The following is a 17439-nucleotide window of genomic DNA, read 5'->3' as shown; positions in this document are numbered from 1 at the left end:
CAAGTACAAGGGATTTCCAACACTACCAAGTGTAGTGGATTACCAAAACCACCAAGTACAAGGGATTTCCAACACTACCAAGTGTAGTGGATTACCACAACCACCAAGTACAAGGGATTTCCAATACTACCAAGTGTAGTGGATTACCAAAACCACCAAGTACAAGGGATTTCCAACACTACCAAGTAGAGCTGATTACCAAAACCACCAAGTACAAGGGATTTCCAACACTACCAAGTATAGTTGATTACCAAAACCACCAAGTACAAGGGATTTCCAACACTACCAAGTATAGTTGATTACCAAAACCACCAAGTACAAGGGATTTCCAACACTACCAAGTGTAGTGGATTACCAAAACCACCAAGTACAAGGGATTTCCAACACTACCAAGTATAGCTGATTACCAAAACCACCAAGTACAAGGGATTTCCAACACTACCAAGTGTAGTGGATTACCAAAACCACCAAGTACAAGGGATTTCCAATACTACCAAGTGTAGTGGATTACCAAAACCACCAAGTACAAGGGATTTCCAACACTACCAAGTAGAGCTGATTACCAAAACCACCAAGTACAAGGGATTTCCAACACTACCAAGTATAGCTGATTACCAAAACCACCAAGTACAAGGGATTTCCAACACTACCAAGTATAGCTGATTACCAAAACCACCAAGTACAAGGGATTTCCAACACTACCAAGTGAAGTAGATCACCAACACCACTTAGTATAGTTGATTACCAACTTCACCAAATATAGCTGATTACCAAGACTACCAAGTGAAGTAGATTACCAACACCACTAAGTATAGTGGATTACCAACTTCACCAAATATAGCTGATTACCAAGACTACCAAGTGAAGTAGATTACCAACACCACTAAGTATAGTGGATTACCAACTTCACCAAATATAGCTGATTACCAAGACTACCAAGTGAAGTAGATTACCAACACCACTAAGTATAGTGGATTACCAACTTCACCAAATATAGCTGATTACCAACACTACCAAGTGAAGTAGATTACCAACACCACTAAGTATAGTGGATTACCAACTTCACCAAATATAGCTGATTACCAAGACTACCAAGTGAAGTAGATTACCAACACCACTAAGTATAGTGGATTACCAACTTCACCAAATATAGCTGATTACCAACACTACCAAGTGAAGTAGATTACCAACACCATTAAGTATAGTGGATTACCAACTTCACCAAATATAGAGGATTACCAACACTACCAAGTACAAGGGATTTCCAACACTACCAAGTTTAGTGGATTACAAATAGAATAATGTGTCTTTTACAATGCTCATTGTTCAAGGAAAGTCTTTTCTTGGTTTCTTTAGAAAGGAATGATAAACCTTTGGTCTGCAGTTTGAGTATGATGAGTTATAGTGTGCAATAACATTGTAGAAGCTAAATTGTAATGGTTTATGTAAAAGTTTGATGCCAAAACGGACATATGACACTATATTGTATGCTCAAAAGCCTCAATCATCAATTATTCCGGAAATTTTTGATTTTAACCACTCCTAAAAATTGGAAATCACTATTTTAACTGCATTTATTTAATTTAAACAGTAATAATAAACTGGCCAAAGGCCTGTTTACCATCATATCGACATTAAATATCTAAAGTTGATATCAAATGATATCCAAATCTCACCTTTTATGACGGTTGTTATCCATTCGTTTGATGTGTTTGAGCTTTTGAATTTGCCATTTGATTTAAGGGACTTTAATTTCCTCAGACTCTGTCAGCGTTCAGTATTTTTGTGACTTTACTTTTTTCTATTAATACCCAATTATATAGCCTGAGACTAGAAGGCATTATTTGGCATAGTTTTTATATAACTTGTAAATAGTCCTAAATATGCATTTTATGTATATACCTACCCACTGGGTGTCAGGCAGACAATCAATATTGTACAGCTGTCGCCCAGACATAATAACATGAGGTTAGTCAGAACCTTAGTCACAAAATTATAAGGCAACTGAAATATTTTGAAGCCTAACTTATTTAACATTGTACCATTGCAATTGTCTAAACATACAAGAACTATTATTTTACTTATAAATTTTGATGAAAAAAATAATACTTTCCCCAATTTTTCTTTAGTTCTGCTGAAGGGAATGAGTTTATAATTGATCTAGAGGTTGATTATGATGATATGTAGTGTCCATGCAATGTTTACATCTGCCATGCTGTGACTTCCTGTTTGCTGATGAGTTGAAATTTACATCACTCATTGTTGAAGGAATTATTTTTGGCAATCTTTTAAAAAGGTATTGCATGCAGAGATGCAGGTCCAAACCTTGTTCATGATTTAAAAAAAATCTTATTAAGAAAAGACAGCATGATAAAAGAGATTTTGCTTTTCAGTATTTTACTGATAAATGAAATTAAAATTTTACAAATACATTAACACACTTTGGGATTATACTTTTTGACATCATAAATTGATTGTTATGAAACTTAGAAAGAAGCTTAAGCCTCCAAAATATAGAAATAGAATCTATATTTTGTTAAGTTTTTGTCCAATCATGTTGTATCACCCAATCAGAATAAAGATTTGTGACATCCTGCAAGCTGTAACCTGATAAAATTATATTGACTGCATCAGAAAAAAATGCATTGTATTTGTTAGTGACTAAAATTATTATAATGGATATCATTAATGAAGGTGTGAAGTTCCCATTATTTCTATAGCAATGTGCAAATCTTACAAGAGAATAAACGGGAGTGGGTGGTGATGAGGGGAAGTTGATGTATTTTGATAATTATTCTACTCCTCTGCTCTAACTTATAGTCACAAAAATGATACAATTATGTCTATTGAAAATCCAAAAAAAAAGTGCATTTCTTTTGAAGGAGCTATAGGCTATCTATGTAGAATTTTACTTATATTGTAATTTTAATGTAAAAAGCTGCTTTTAAATCAATTGCTGAATCTCTCATATCATATATGGTTTCAAAATTAAGAATTTTCAAATTATGACTCGAAATCTTAATTTATATTTTCATGAAGTACTTATATTTGATGGTACTTTTTGTAATTTAAATGGTTTCCAACCTTAGGGTAGACTTTAAAAACAGATTGAAATTATAATATAAATGTCAAATATGTAGCACTTTGAAGTAGAGGAATAAACTGATGTGAATGTATCATGGCATCTAAAACAGGTCAAATACTAGGAATGAGATATTTCAGATGTCACTTAACTTGTATTGATCACTGTTAAATTGTTTCATTACTTTCATAGAACAGTATACCAGACCTAGCAGCACCATTTAGTTAAATAATGAATACAACTTTTTTATATTTGCGCTCATTAAGTTATAAATGGTAAATTGATAACACTGAAAACTTCATTTCTCAAAAAAGAAAGTCTGACTACGATACTGACAGCTACCACTATTCACCTATAGAAACTCTCCTAAGTTGATTTACCATGGGGAATTATTGTAACATAGATAATGACGATAAAGTAAGGAAAAACCTTGCCACTTTGATGAAAGTGTTACACTGACATTAAACTCAATATTAGTGATCTATTAATATAGAAAAAAAGACATTCTTCAATTAAGTGTTAATGATAATGAATCCAAAAAAAAATGTGTGACAATTGATTGCACTATATTTTTGTTATCCAGTAAAATTGAGTATTTATGAAAATTAGAAAATAAGATGTGGTCTATTACCAATGAGACAACTCTCCACCAGAGACAAAAGGCCTACAAGTATTAGCACCTATATGATGTCAGCATAATTAGTAGGCACTCTTTAACAATGTGCAAAACCTATACCCCATATCAAGCTATATTTGGCCCCTAAATGACAAAGGTAAAACAATTCAAATGACAAAGGTAATGTTCTGCAGATTTCTGAACAAAACAAACATAAAAAAACAATTATAACATATAGCAAAAAACAACCACCACTGAATTAAAGGATCCTAACTTGGGAGTCAGGCACATTCAGCATGTGGCAGGGTTAAATATGTTTGGGGCACCCAACCTTCCCTTTACATGGGACAGTGGTGTAATTTAAGCACAACATAAGAACAAACTATAAAAATACAGTTGAAAAGGCTCTAACTCATTAGAACAATACACAGTACAGAACCAGGGTTACGAAAATGATGTTACAAGAATCTTGTACATCCATTATCATTTTTGTCTTTTTAAATGTCTTAGATATGTATTTTTTTAATCATTTTTCACAAAAATAATCGAAATAATATGCATATTTTTCTTTAAACTGAAAAAATCAGAAATTTACAAAATTGACACCATTGTAAATTTGACACAAAAAGGCATCAAAGTATGATAAAACTTTCTTATATTAGCACTTACCTATAGCTTTTTTTAAGTTAGATTTCTTCAGATTGGTCCACTCCATCTTTATTGAAATTATGAAAAAAGTTTAATTGTGGAACTGTGATTTTTTTCACAATAATAGCATTTTCAAAGGATCGTAGCAAAAAAAGAAGTGCACCACCATATGATTTTTTCTTCACCAATTATTGTTTTTACAGTCATGATAAACCCAAAAATTAGGTTTAGAAAAAGATTTTAATTCTAGAAATGTTTTGGCTTCTCAGAGGAGTACATCCTTAAGAAAAGGTCTCATTATTGAAGCAGCAATTTTTACATATTACACAGAAACTGCATTATACCTGGATTGATTTCCTTTAAACTTGACAGTTTAGTTGGGATTAATAAAATGAAGCCCATTCATTTTTTTTTTTTTTAAGTTTCTGGTTTGTTTTTCCAGTGGAAAGGGACTTGTCAGATTAAAGTAAATTATTCACATGTTGTATGATATCTTGAATATATTCTTAAATGTATGTATGAACAGTTGGAATAAGAAAAGAAAGATTATACTGTTGTATAATAAAAAAATCAAATTATGCAAATTTGGATGTCTGATAAATAAAGGAAACATGTTGTATATGTTATGAAATACTGTAGAATACTTTGATCAAGTGTGGCTACTGACAATAACACTTACCAGAATACTTTGATCAAGTGTGGCTACTGACAATAACACTTACCAGATTCTTCTAGGAAACTTCTAATTATTATCAAAGCATATCAGTTCTATTTTATTGATTCAAGAAAAGAGTTAGTATATGATTTAATCACATATTTCTGTAGCAAAGTAATATATGTCTTATAACCATTGCATGTTATTAGGATCGTCAGATGTATGGTCATCTTACCTATTGGTCTTCAATATGGTCATTACAGGTCAAGTTTAGGACTATAAGTCATTAGCATGGGAATCTAATGTCTAAGTCTTCATTAGGGACATCTAATATAATGGTCTTCTGTATGGTCATCTTACGTATTGGTCTTGAGTATGGTCATTTAACAGGTCAGTGTTAGGACTATAGATCTTTAGCATGGTCATCTAATGTCTTGGACTTCATTAGGGACATCTAATGTAATGGTCTTCTGTATGGTCATCTTAGGTATTGGTCTTGAGTATGGTCATTTAACAGGTCAGTGTTAGGACTATAGATCTTTAGCATGGTCAGCTAATGTCTTGGACTTCATTAGGTTCATCTAACATAATGGTCTTCTGTAATGGTCATCTTACGTATTGGTCTTGAGTATGGTCATTTAACAGGTCAGTGTAAGGACTAGATCTTAAGCATGGTCAGCTTATGTCTTGGACTTCATTAGGTTTATCTAACATAATGGTCTTCAGTAATGGTCATTTAACATATTTAGTCTTCAGTAAATGGAAAATTTAGTTTTGATTTGTCTTACAATTATGATTTCAAAATTCAATCATTTACTTAATGTAATCTACAAAAACCTTGTTTTTTTACATCGCGATGCCGGTGAGGGCATTTTGATGTATTGCTATCACCTAGATTTCCATAACATAACTTTGGTTTTGGGTTTGTACATGTAACTGATTTATAAACATGATAAATACCTGAACTTCAAGTGCAAAAAAACATTCTTATCATTTGTTATTAATACATCTCTTCAATGAATACTGATAAAAATATTTTTGTTTAGAAGTCGACAGAAGATAAATTAATTATATGAAAATGGTTTGTTGTTAGATATATATAAATACATAAAAAATCATTGATAATATCTATGCAAATGAAAAATGTGTTAAAGCATGGGCAAAAATATCTCATATCTCTTGCGACAATCCAGGCAAAGACCGGTAATTCTGCATGGAAGATTGCTTTTGTGGGAAAATATGAATGCCTACTCAAATCCAATCTTTTAGAAAAATCATTTTTTTACAGAAGAGTGTCTACCATGCAGTTGCATCACACTATTCTTAGGAGAGTATAATAGAATGATAAACAAATGGATGAAAATTATATATACATTGTATACTGATTTGTACCACTACAATATTATAGTTATTACAGTGAGGTTGAATTTCCTGTCATTTAATTATCATCCACACAAAAACTTAGTCTCAGAAAAAAATATTTTTCTGTACATTAACCTCAGTTTCAGGTATAGCTTGCTTAAGAGATGTGAATTTTTTCTTTGACAAGTGCTTTTGACCATCCACAAGAACTTGCGGCCATCCAATGTTCAGTACTTCAGTACTTTGAATTTATTTTGCCATTACTAATATATGAGCTCTCAAGCCTCTCCCAAAGAGATTTTTTAATACATTTTATCGGATACAACTTAGATGTTAATGCAGGTTATGCAAATTTTTTGGTGCATTTCTAATTTTAACACTAAAAGGTATATTTAAAGATGACCATTTTAGATGAAACTTATAATTTTCAACATGTTTATCATATTAAGTTTCAACACACTGTAGCTTTTATAGATTTGTCTGATTTGTAGCACTTTTTCTTTTAATAATGGATATGGAATAGCAAGTAAAAAAGCCTTGCAGATTATATCTGTAAAATTCAGGTGAATATTTCTATGGTTATTTATCAAATATCAGCTTTAGATCCAATAACACCTGAACCTAATAAGGAATTGTTTATAATTAACTCTCAGTTGACCACAGATTCTCTGCATGTTGACATGCACAGCTAGTTAATTAATCCAAGTAATGATGATTCTTGAAAGTCCAATTACTAGAGTATACATATAATTTATACTGTCAAAACCAGTCATTCAAACTTCCAAGAGTTTAAAGTAATGAAAAGGATTGATTCTTTGATATCAGTCTTCGACCATACAAAGAGTTCGAACCTATAAACAGTAAATCTTAATGGGTTCAGAAATATCTGATTGCTCACTTTAAAACATGCTACATATAAATATTTAATTACCTTTAGGCATTTAATAGCAAAAATAAAAGAAAAAAAAATATAAGACAGATACCATAAATACTTAATTAAAGATTGAGAAAAGATTTGAATATTTTATATCTTAAAAGGTAAATATTATTTTTATGTTATTATTTTTTCATTTGCTAATAGAAATATAGGAAAAAATTCAATAATACTTGTAATTTAAGTACAGACTATAGAATTAGATTGAAACTGACATCAATTAAGTTTTAAAAAAAGCCCAGATTCAATAAGTCTGATGAATTGGCACAGATGTTTTAAGAGACAATGGGCTTCCAATAAATCTGATTATGGCCCAAACAGGAGATAGTTATTATTATTTGAAGTCCAGTAAACATGATAAGGCCCAAACAGGGGACAATATTGAAACTGAAAAAAGGTATTTTACCTCTTGGATAAATAAAACTATACCAATACAAATTCAAAATAGAGTTTTAAAGAACATCTCCTGAAAAAATGAAGAAACTATGAAACATGAAGAAATGCAAGTAAAATCATTAGTCCTATAAATCTTAAAGGAAAACTACAGGTCATTCAACGACCTGTGAGACACATCTTTCCTGAAATTATTTTAGTTTGGGATTAAAAAAGAGTTATTTTGAAAAATAGTTTTGAAGAATCTAATTTCATAAAAAAAAATGTGTGTCAGGAAGAGAATTATCAATAATATGATTTTTTCATTCAAGCTTCATTATATTAATTGTATGATTTTGGAATTAGGTCATTAACAACCAAATTTCTCCATTTACAGTAATGTGTGCCTTCATAATTTTTCATCAAAAAGCTTGTAGAATCACTTAATGAATAAATGATTATGTGTGATATTTGTATCAAACTAAAGAGAAATGTCTATTTGTTTGCGGTCAAGAATTACAAGTCAAAATGCAATTCAGTCAATTTTGATATCAGAATTCTAATATTGAAAAAAAAAATGCACCATATATGACTCAATTTTCAAATTTCAAGTAAAATCATTTTTCTAGGACTGCAAATTTTTAGCTGTAATTTTTTTGATATGAAATGAATTAAACTCTTTTAATAATCAAATTTTAAATACTCAGTCACAGCACCAGTATTATAAAAAGTGAATTAAACTATTTTAATGAAACACTTTTTTCCTGTAATGTCAATATAACACCAATATAATACAATATGATGTGAGGTGAACTTTTAGAAATCCACTTTTTCCTAAAACGTCACGGCACTATCTTCTATTCTCATATAAAATTACAGTACAGAATTGGGAATTAATAAAAATTGCATTTTTAACAGAAATATGATGATGATGCAATATTAACAATTATAACTGTTTTATTGGTAGTAATTTTGTTATATGAAATCTATAATCTTATAAAAATATGGAGATGAAAAAAGATATGAAGATGTGTTATGAATGCCAATGAACAACTGTTGACACTAGAGACCAAAGATGAAAGAGTAAAGACAGTCACTGTACTACCACTATAGGTCGCAGTACTAAATAACCCTCCAATATGAGTAAAACATAAGCAACCTAACTAACACTGCATCATTTCTGTACAATATACACTTGTATGCTATACTTAAGAAACAACATTGAAAAGTAGATATTTTTACAGACAAAAAAAATAGTTGTTTTTTAAGTAAAATTATATAATAAAGATGTGAAGAAATTGTTCTTTTCCCATGTCCCAAATATTAATAGATGAGACAACTAGTTTATGATAATATGTATATTACTTCATATATTCATCACTACTAAATAGTCTGTTGCAAATGTCAAATTGTATTTGGTCAAAATAAATACTATATTACCATATATTTATTAGAAGATTTTCCCTAATGTAATATGGTGTATCTTGAATACTATTCTCTCCATATTGAGACAATGTTTTGCCATTCCCAACATCCCTAAAGTTCTGTTATATTTATATATATCATATAAGAACAGAAAGAGACTAGGTCCTTTTCTGTGTAATTAAGGTTATTGGGTTAATTCTGTAAATAAATTAATGTTTTCTTGATATAAGTAAGATACTTAATATTGTATAGGTCTGAGAAATGATGACAATAAAATATTTCAAGTCCTCAATGTGTAACCATTTTTTTTCTTTCAGATGATTAAACTTTTAGTTTCTGTGCTTTCATTCATTAAAAAAAAGTTTTCAAAATAATCAAAGTCCTTTAATATGTAAAGAATAATAACTCAAAATAAAATTAAAAGTTTTTAAAGATACCAGACTTATTATATGGTGTTCCAGATAGGCTTTTTGTCTACATAAAACCCATCAATGATGCTTGAATTTAAACAGGAAAACTTCGTGTATTCTCACAATGGATGAATTTGAAATTATTTTATTTTCTATCATATCTCTGTGTTCCATAATATCACGCTTTTCTGTTGTTATTTATAGTTGAAAAGAGAGAAAGAAAATAAAAGTACTTTTCTTAAAGATTTCAGAGAATCATAGATATTATTGTTTTTTATGGATTTGTCATCAATGAAAATTTAGGAATTAACCTCACATATCATAAGACTGGCTTAATTCTATCATAAAAATACCACGAAACTATGCAAGATTTTAAATTTTCAGTCCAGCCATACTTATTTTATAAGGAAATTATCTTTTTCATTGAATAAGGGAAAGGAAATATTTTGGCAGTTAATATTTTGGCTGATTCAAAACTTTTATCAAATCAAATCAAATCAAATATTTTATTGTCATATAAACTTTACAGTTTGTGACCAACATATATTAATACAATAAACACAATAAACATATATACATACATATTAAACATACAAAATATGAACAGCATTAAAATTTATAACAACAAATAAGTTGTTAAGAGTCCCCTGCCCTCAGTTCTAATGACTTTTTCAAGAAGGATTCTTACTTATTTGTTTGTAAAGGCGATGATGGATTTAGTAAGTAATGATTTTTTTTTTCTTCATTTAAATTATTAAAGTTATTATTTTCTGCACATATGTGATGAAAAAAGTCATTTCTTAGAGTTTTATTATACTCACAATATAGTAAAAAATGTTTCTCATCCTCTAGTATTTTACATTTATGGCAAAGACGTTCCTCTCTTGGGATTTTAAAATATTTATCAATACCTTTGCATGTGCACTTTTAAATAAGTGGAATTTATTTTGACGATTTTATTCTATCCACAAAAATAAGAGAAAATTTATACATATCAAATATCACATTATAAACACAATCTATATCATCTTAGTACTCATGGTGCCTCCCTTTGTTTAGTTATTAGATAATGAGTAGTTTGATTATAAGTTAGCAGAAAGTCGGTCTGAAATCCTGATAAAAAGGAAATATAAAGCTATAAACCTGTCTGATTACTGTATCAAATTAATGTTTTATAAACGGATATTATAATCAGAATATTGTAAACCTGTGTTACATAAACATTATATACAGTATAGTTATTTGAGTAAGGCAACAACCATTTGATTTTTCTGGGGGGGGGGGGGGGGGGGGGGGGCTATGGTTTTTTTTGGAAAAAAAAGTTTGTTTCCAGTTTTTGGAGAAAAAAATAATTTGTTTTTGATTCTGAGAAAAAAAAATTGTTTGTTTCACCCTCAGCTGCCACTATATGTAATGCTAAAATTGAAAGAAAAAAATTGTTTTCGACTTGTTGCGAAAAAAATAATTTGTCCAGAAAAAAAAACCATAGCCCCCCCCAGAAAATCAAATGGTTGCTGCCTAATTGCACTGGCTTCTCTGCACTGTATAATGAGGAAACAGTAGATACATTTATTTGAGTTATTGTAGGCTAATAGGACATCTATACTGTATGTAAAATGATCCTGTTATCTTATATCATAGTTCCTTATGCTAGATCCTGTCTCTGAACTGGACTGAACAAAACCACAAAAAAATATAATTGTGTTTGATAGACGGAACTGAATATGCAATATTGGCTGATTTTGAGACGTGTAGGTGGTATTTTTCCTCCTGGTGTTAGAAAAGTGATTTTGAGACGCGTAGGTGGTATTAGTACTCCTCATGTTAGGGAAGTGATTAAAACAAGGAGCTTCTTCATTAACATCTGTCTGCTAAATTCTCTAACAAGCAATTTTATAATTTTTTTTAGATAAATGGCTTGATACAGTCACAGTCTGTTATATAAAGTACAAAAATATCCTATTATTCAATAAATTCTCACTTTTAATAAAATATAAAATAACATTTACATAGTGTATTTATATCACATTCAACCAAGTATAGTGAATATGTGATTTTTATCAGAAAACAGAAAATTATACAAATGACTGACTGATGATGATAGCCAGTTACAAGAAGAAATTTATTGTCTGTGTTTCTTAACATGTTATATATAATAATCCATTGGCTGCAGTCCATGTTCTTATAGACAAACTGAATTACCATGTATTTTTAAGTTGACTATATAAGTTACATACCCTTATTTTTCCTGATGGACTTCCAAACATTAGTGATCTATTGTACATTATCCACAGATTATTTTTCACTCAACAGTAATAGAGGAATAAGTCTAGAAAAATTTAGAACTATCATATGAATGCAAAGTGCTTTTCTGGATTTACCTTCATCACAATTTACTCAAAAGCTGAATGTTTGAAAGCCAAGGGGTGTTTGACAGGTTTAACTTATTGTTAACCAGATTTTGTCCTGAGATATGGTTAAAGAAATCTGTCCACCTGGGGTCTCTGAGACTGGCTTAACTTCTGAGACAAAGTGTTTCTTTTCTAGCTTTAACTACTTGCATTATCCAGTAGGTGTGAATCAGTGCTCAATACTAAGTTCTGAAAAGCAATTTGGAGATGACAATATACTAATACCAATAAGAAAAGGTGAAAAACTGAAATTTATAGAAAAAATACATTTTATAATGTGTTTAGTACAGTGGCACATACACTATATAGATGTACTCAAGGCTTTAAAAGCTTTTGGTGTCATAATGTACTAGTACTGTTGTACTATGTGCTATGAATGCCAGTATTATTAACTTATTCCACCAGATTCCAAATGAAGTTGTAAGTTTCAACAGACAGTTGTGTATTGTTATATACATTTTGAATGCAATGTATAAATATTTGTAAACATATTAAGTTACATCATGGTACATTTTAATTCCATCAACAAGATTCTGATTAAATTTTTTTGATTAAAAACATGAATGCCTGAAGAAAGATGATTCTAGAATAACTAATATAAATATTTACTGAAAAAATGTAAATTAGTAGCCTGGTTGTATAACTGGAAATTAAATTAGATTTTATAAACATATTCTATGTCACAGTGATATACAGTATAAATTAACCTAATTTTTTTATTATTTTTTTAGATAAATACAAATGTACTAATTTAAAAACAAATCTAAATCCTACAAAATAGCAATTTGAAGCCATCTTCAAGCAGGCATAATTTGGTTAAATGTAAAATGTGATGTAATATTATCATAACCTTAGTACAAATTAATGTTTATAGTAATGTTTTAGTAAATAATAAATGAATGAACGACACTTTTGCCCTAATTTGAAATAATTGACTCAGCACCGTTATGAATGTTTATTACAGTTCGTTATTGTTTTGCAATTATACTAAATAAAATTTTAGTTTGTGTTACATAATCATTTTGATTAGATTTAAACTTTTGAATGATGTGGTCTATTTTAGTATTAGTTGCTAGAAATCCATTTGAAACAAGACTTACTGTGCTTCCTAAATTTCACAATTGTTAGTTTTGAATTTGAATTTTTCAATTTTTAGCTCACCTGGCCCAAAGGGCCAAGTGAGCTTTTCTCATCACTTGGCGTCCGGCGTCCGGCGTCCGGCGTCGTCGTCCGGCGTCGTCGTCCTGCGTTAACTGTTACAAAAATCTTCTCCTCTGAAACTACTGGGCCAAATTTAACCAAACTTGGCCACAATCATCATTGGGGTATCTAGTTTAAAAATTGTGTCCGGTGACCCCGCCAACTAACCAAGATGGCCGCCATGACTATAAATAGAACATAGGGGTAAAATGCAGTTTTTGGCTTATAACTCAAAAACCAAAGCATTTAGGGCAAATCTGACATGGGGTAATATTGTTAATCAGGTTAAGATCTATCTGCCCTGAAATTTTCAGATGAATCTGACATTCCGTTGTTAGGTTGCTGCCCCTGAATTGGTAATTTTAAGGAAATTTTGTTGTTTTTGGTTATTATCTTGAATATTATTTTAGATAGAGATAAACTGTAAAAAGCAATAATGTTCAGCAAAGTAAGATCTACAAATAAGTCAACATGACCAAAATGATCAGTTGACCACTTTAGGAGTTATTGCCCTTTATAGTCAATTTTTAACCATTTTTCGTAAATCTTAGTAATCTTTTAGAAAAATCTTCTCTTCTGAAACTGCTGGGCCAAATTATTTGACACTTGGCCACAATCATCATTGGGGTATCTAGTTTAAAAATTGTGTCCGATGACCCCGCCAAATAACCAAGATGACCGCCATGGCTATAGATAGAACATAGGGGTAAAATGCAGTTTTTGGCTTATAACTCAAAAACCAAAGCATTTAGAGCAAATCTGACATTGGGTAAAATTGTTAATTAGGTAAAGATCTATCTGCCCTAAAATTTTCAGATGAATTGGACAACTTGTTTTTGGGTTGAGGCCCCTGAATTGGTAATTTTAAGGAAATTTTGCTGTTTTTGGTTATTATATTGAATATTATTATAGATATAGGTAAACTGTAAACAGCAATAATGTTCAGCAAGGTCAGATTTACAAATAAGTCAACATGACCAAAATGGTCAGTTGACCTCTTTAGGAGTTATTGCCCTTTAAAGTCAATTTTTAACCATTTTTCGTAAATTTTATTTATCTTTTACTAAAATCTTCTTCTCTGAAACTGCTGTGCCAAATTGATCCAAACTTGGCCACAATCATCTTTGGGGTTTCTTGTTTAAAAAATGTGTCCGGTGACCTGGCCATCAAACCAAGATGGCCGCCACGGCTAAAAATAGAACATAGGGGTAAAATGCAGTTTTTGGCTTATAACTCAAAAACCAAATAATTTAGAGAAAATCTGACATGAAGTAAAATTGTTAATCAGCTCAAGATCTATCTGCCCTGAAATTTTCAGATGAATTGGACAACCTGTTTTTGGGTTGCGGCCCCTGAATTGGTAATTTTAAGGAAATTTTGCTGTTTTTGGTTATTATATTGAATATTATTATAGATATAGGTAAACTGTAAACAGCAATAATGTTCAGCAAAGTAAATCTATAAATAAGTCAACATGAACGAAATGGTCAATTGACCCTCTAGGAGTTATTGACCTTTGTAGTCAATTTTCAATCTGCTTCCTTTGTTTAATATTCACATAGACCAAGGTGAGCGACACAGGCTCTTTAGAGCCTTTAGTTCATTTCCAAGTTAACATTTTTTTCACCACTTTTATTCATAACTCAATATTAATAAGGCTAATCAGTAAATCTTGTGATGTACAAGGCAGTTTATTTGTCCCCCAAAAGTTTAGTTAATGATAAAGTAACACAAGTCAGCAAAATAAGTGCAACCAAAAGAAGTAAATTCAAACATGTATTAATTGTTGCAAATTGGGGGCAAATATTCACTGCTTTATTTTGCCTCTTTACGTTGCTCTAATACATGACAATGTACCAAGATGTCTTACGATAGAGTAGGGAACCTGTTGAAAGAATATGAACTCTGGGCTACTTATTTTAATATAAAATTATATTGTTCTTAAAATTACTATTGATGCTTTTTTATTTGCACTTTTGTCTATTTTATTGAAAGCTTAAAAATTATTTAGCGAATTTAAATAGCAATAAAGATATAAAGCAAAACAAGATTTACAAATAAGTTAATGAAAAGGTAAAACTGTCAGTCAATACCAAATATTAAGTTATTGCTGTCATGCTGAGGATTAGATATAGTAGAGGGGATTAGGTTTTCTCCTCTCTGTGTTTTATTGTTCATCATGTTCCATCTGTCTCTTTGTCTGTCTGAGGCAAAGATTATGGTCAAGGTATTTTACAATGAAGGACTGTGGTCACATTCACCTTGAACTCAGTACACATGCTCTTTATAATGGGAAATCTTTAAAAAATCTTATGCCAAATATAGGTTTTTGATTGATATTAAAGTTGTGGCTTGACTATACATAGAAATCATCATCATGATTGTGTGGAAAAGGCATATTATCAGTAGATTTTGTTTTTGTTAGTTGACTTAAATACTTAAACAGCAGACATGATTAGTAAGACAAGATCTACAAATAGGTCACCATGAGTCAGTTACCTCCTTGCAAAAGTTATAACCCTTCTACAATGATTAATTCAAAATTAGTAACAATGTTTGTACATTATTATTTTTCAGTGTACAGTTTTGGTTCCTGTGGTAATCATGGGCCTACTGGACCAACGCAATTCAAATGTGATTCGGCCTACAAATCTAGTTCAGTGAAAATAAAGGTCATCTCAAGTGGTACTTTAAAGGGAACTCAAGTATGGACAGTTCCAGAAAATGGAACATATGGGTAAGTTATATACAGTCAAATCATACAAAATAATGGAACATATCAGTGGCGGATTCAAAACTTTTCATTAGGAGGGACTGCTGACTAAACTAAGGGGGGGGGAGGGCGTGCTCCAGTAATCCTTCAGTGATTTCCTCGATCCACCTATGCATTTGAGTAAGTTATCTACAGTCAAATATCATACACAAATGGGAAAGATCCAATATCATACACAAATGGGAAAGATCCAATGGCTTTATCATGAACCAGAATGAAGCTATAATCAATAGTTCATAAAATAAATTCAGGTGCAATAACTTAATAAGTATCCTCATACGTATTCTTATCTCATATCCAATGTATAAAATCTTAACCAAAATGTCCCAAAGAATTTACTTCTTGTTTCTTTACATGTCCAGCAGTAGAACAGGAATGACAAGCAAAGGTCAAAATCTAAAACATCAAAAATTAAATCTTGACCTTGACCTAATTTTTGACTATTTGTTTTGCTGTTATTTCATTTTACCATTTGTAGTCATTACATTTGTAAATGATTAAAAGCTCTTATGGTAGGCATAAGTATATTTGTAATGAAACAATTATTTCTTTAATTTGTTATGCAAATTGTCATCAGTTGCATGGAAGATTGCATCTACATGAAACAAGTTCTGATCTAAAACCAGACTAACATATAACAGATAAAAGTACTGTACTAAAGAATGGTTGGTGAAACAGATGTCTACTGTATATAGTTACTGCCCTTGTCAAACAGATGTCTACTGTATATAGTTACTGCCCTTGTTAAACAGATGTCTACTGTATATAGTTACTGCCCTTGTCAATAACCTGTCTCCTGTATATAGTTACTGCCCTTGTCAATAACCTGTCTCCTGTATATAGTTACTGCCCTTGTCAATAACCTGTCTCCTGTATATAGTTACTGCCCTTGTCAATAAGCTGTCTACTGTATATAGTTACTGCCCTTGTCAATAAGCTGTCTCCTGTATATAGTTACTGCCCTTGTCAATAATCTGTCTCCTGTATATAGTTACTGCCCTTGTCAATAACCTGTCTCCTGTATATAGTTACTGCCCTTGTCAATAACCTGTCTCCTGTATATAGTTACTGCCCTTGTCAATAACCTGTCTCCTGTATATAGTTACTGCCCTTGTCAACAACCTGTCTCCTGTATATAGTTACTGCCCTTGTCAACAACCTGTCTCCTGTATATAGTTACTGCCCTTGTCAATAACCTGTCTCCTGTATATAGTTACTGCCCTTGTCAATAACCTGTCTCCTGTATATAGTTACTGCCCTTGTCAATAACCTGTCTCCTGTATATAGTTACTGCCCTTGTCAATAAGCTGTCTCCTGTATATAGTTACTGCCCTTGTCAATAACCTGTCTCCTGTATATAGTTACTGCCCTTGTCAATAACCTGTCTCCTGTATATAGTTACTGCCCTTGGCAAACAGATGTCTACTGTATATAGTTACTGCCCTTGTCAATAAGCTGTCTACTGTATATAGTTACTGCCCTTGTCAATAACCTGTCTCCTGTATATAGTTACTGCCCTTGTCGAACAGATGTCTACTGTATATAGTTACT

General features: G+C 31.1%; 1 protein-coding gene across 1 annotated transcript in view; it reads left to right on the top strand.

Moving 5' to 3' along the window:
* Nucleotides 1-17439, top strand: part of LOC134712696 (leukocyte tyrosine kinase receptor-like) — a 192095-nt gene that overhangs the window by 91390 nt on the left and 83266 nt on the right. The window contains exon 11 of the mRNA XM_063574487.1: nt 15693-15852. Within this exon, the coding sequence (XP_063430557.1) occupies nt 15693-15852 (160 nt within the window). The remainder of the gene's footprint in view (nt 1-15692; nt 15853-17439) is intronic.

Source organism: Mytilus trossulus, chromosome 3 (genome assembly GCF_036588685.1).
Source record: "Mytilus trossulus isolate FHL-02 chromosome 3, PNRI_Mtr1.1.1.hap1, whole genome shotgun sequence".
Classification (NCBI taxonomy): Eukaryota; Metazoa; Mollusca; class Bivalvia; order Mytilida; family Mytilidae; genus Mytilus; species Mytilus trossulus.
The sequence above is the reverse complement of the archived record's forward strand: the minus strand, read 5'-3'. Positions and strand labels throughout refer to the sequence as shown.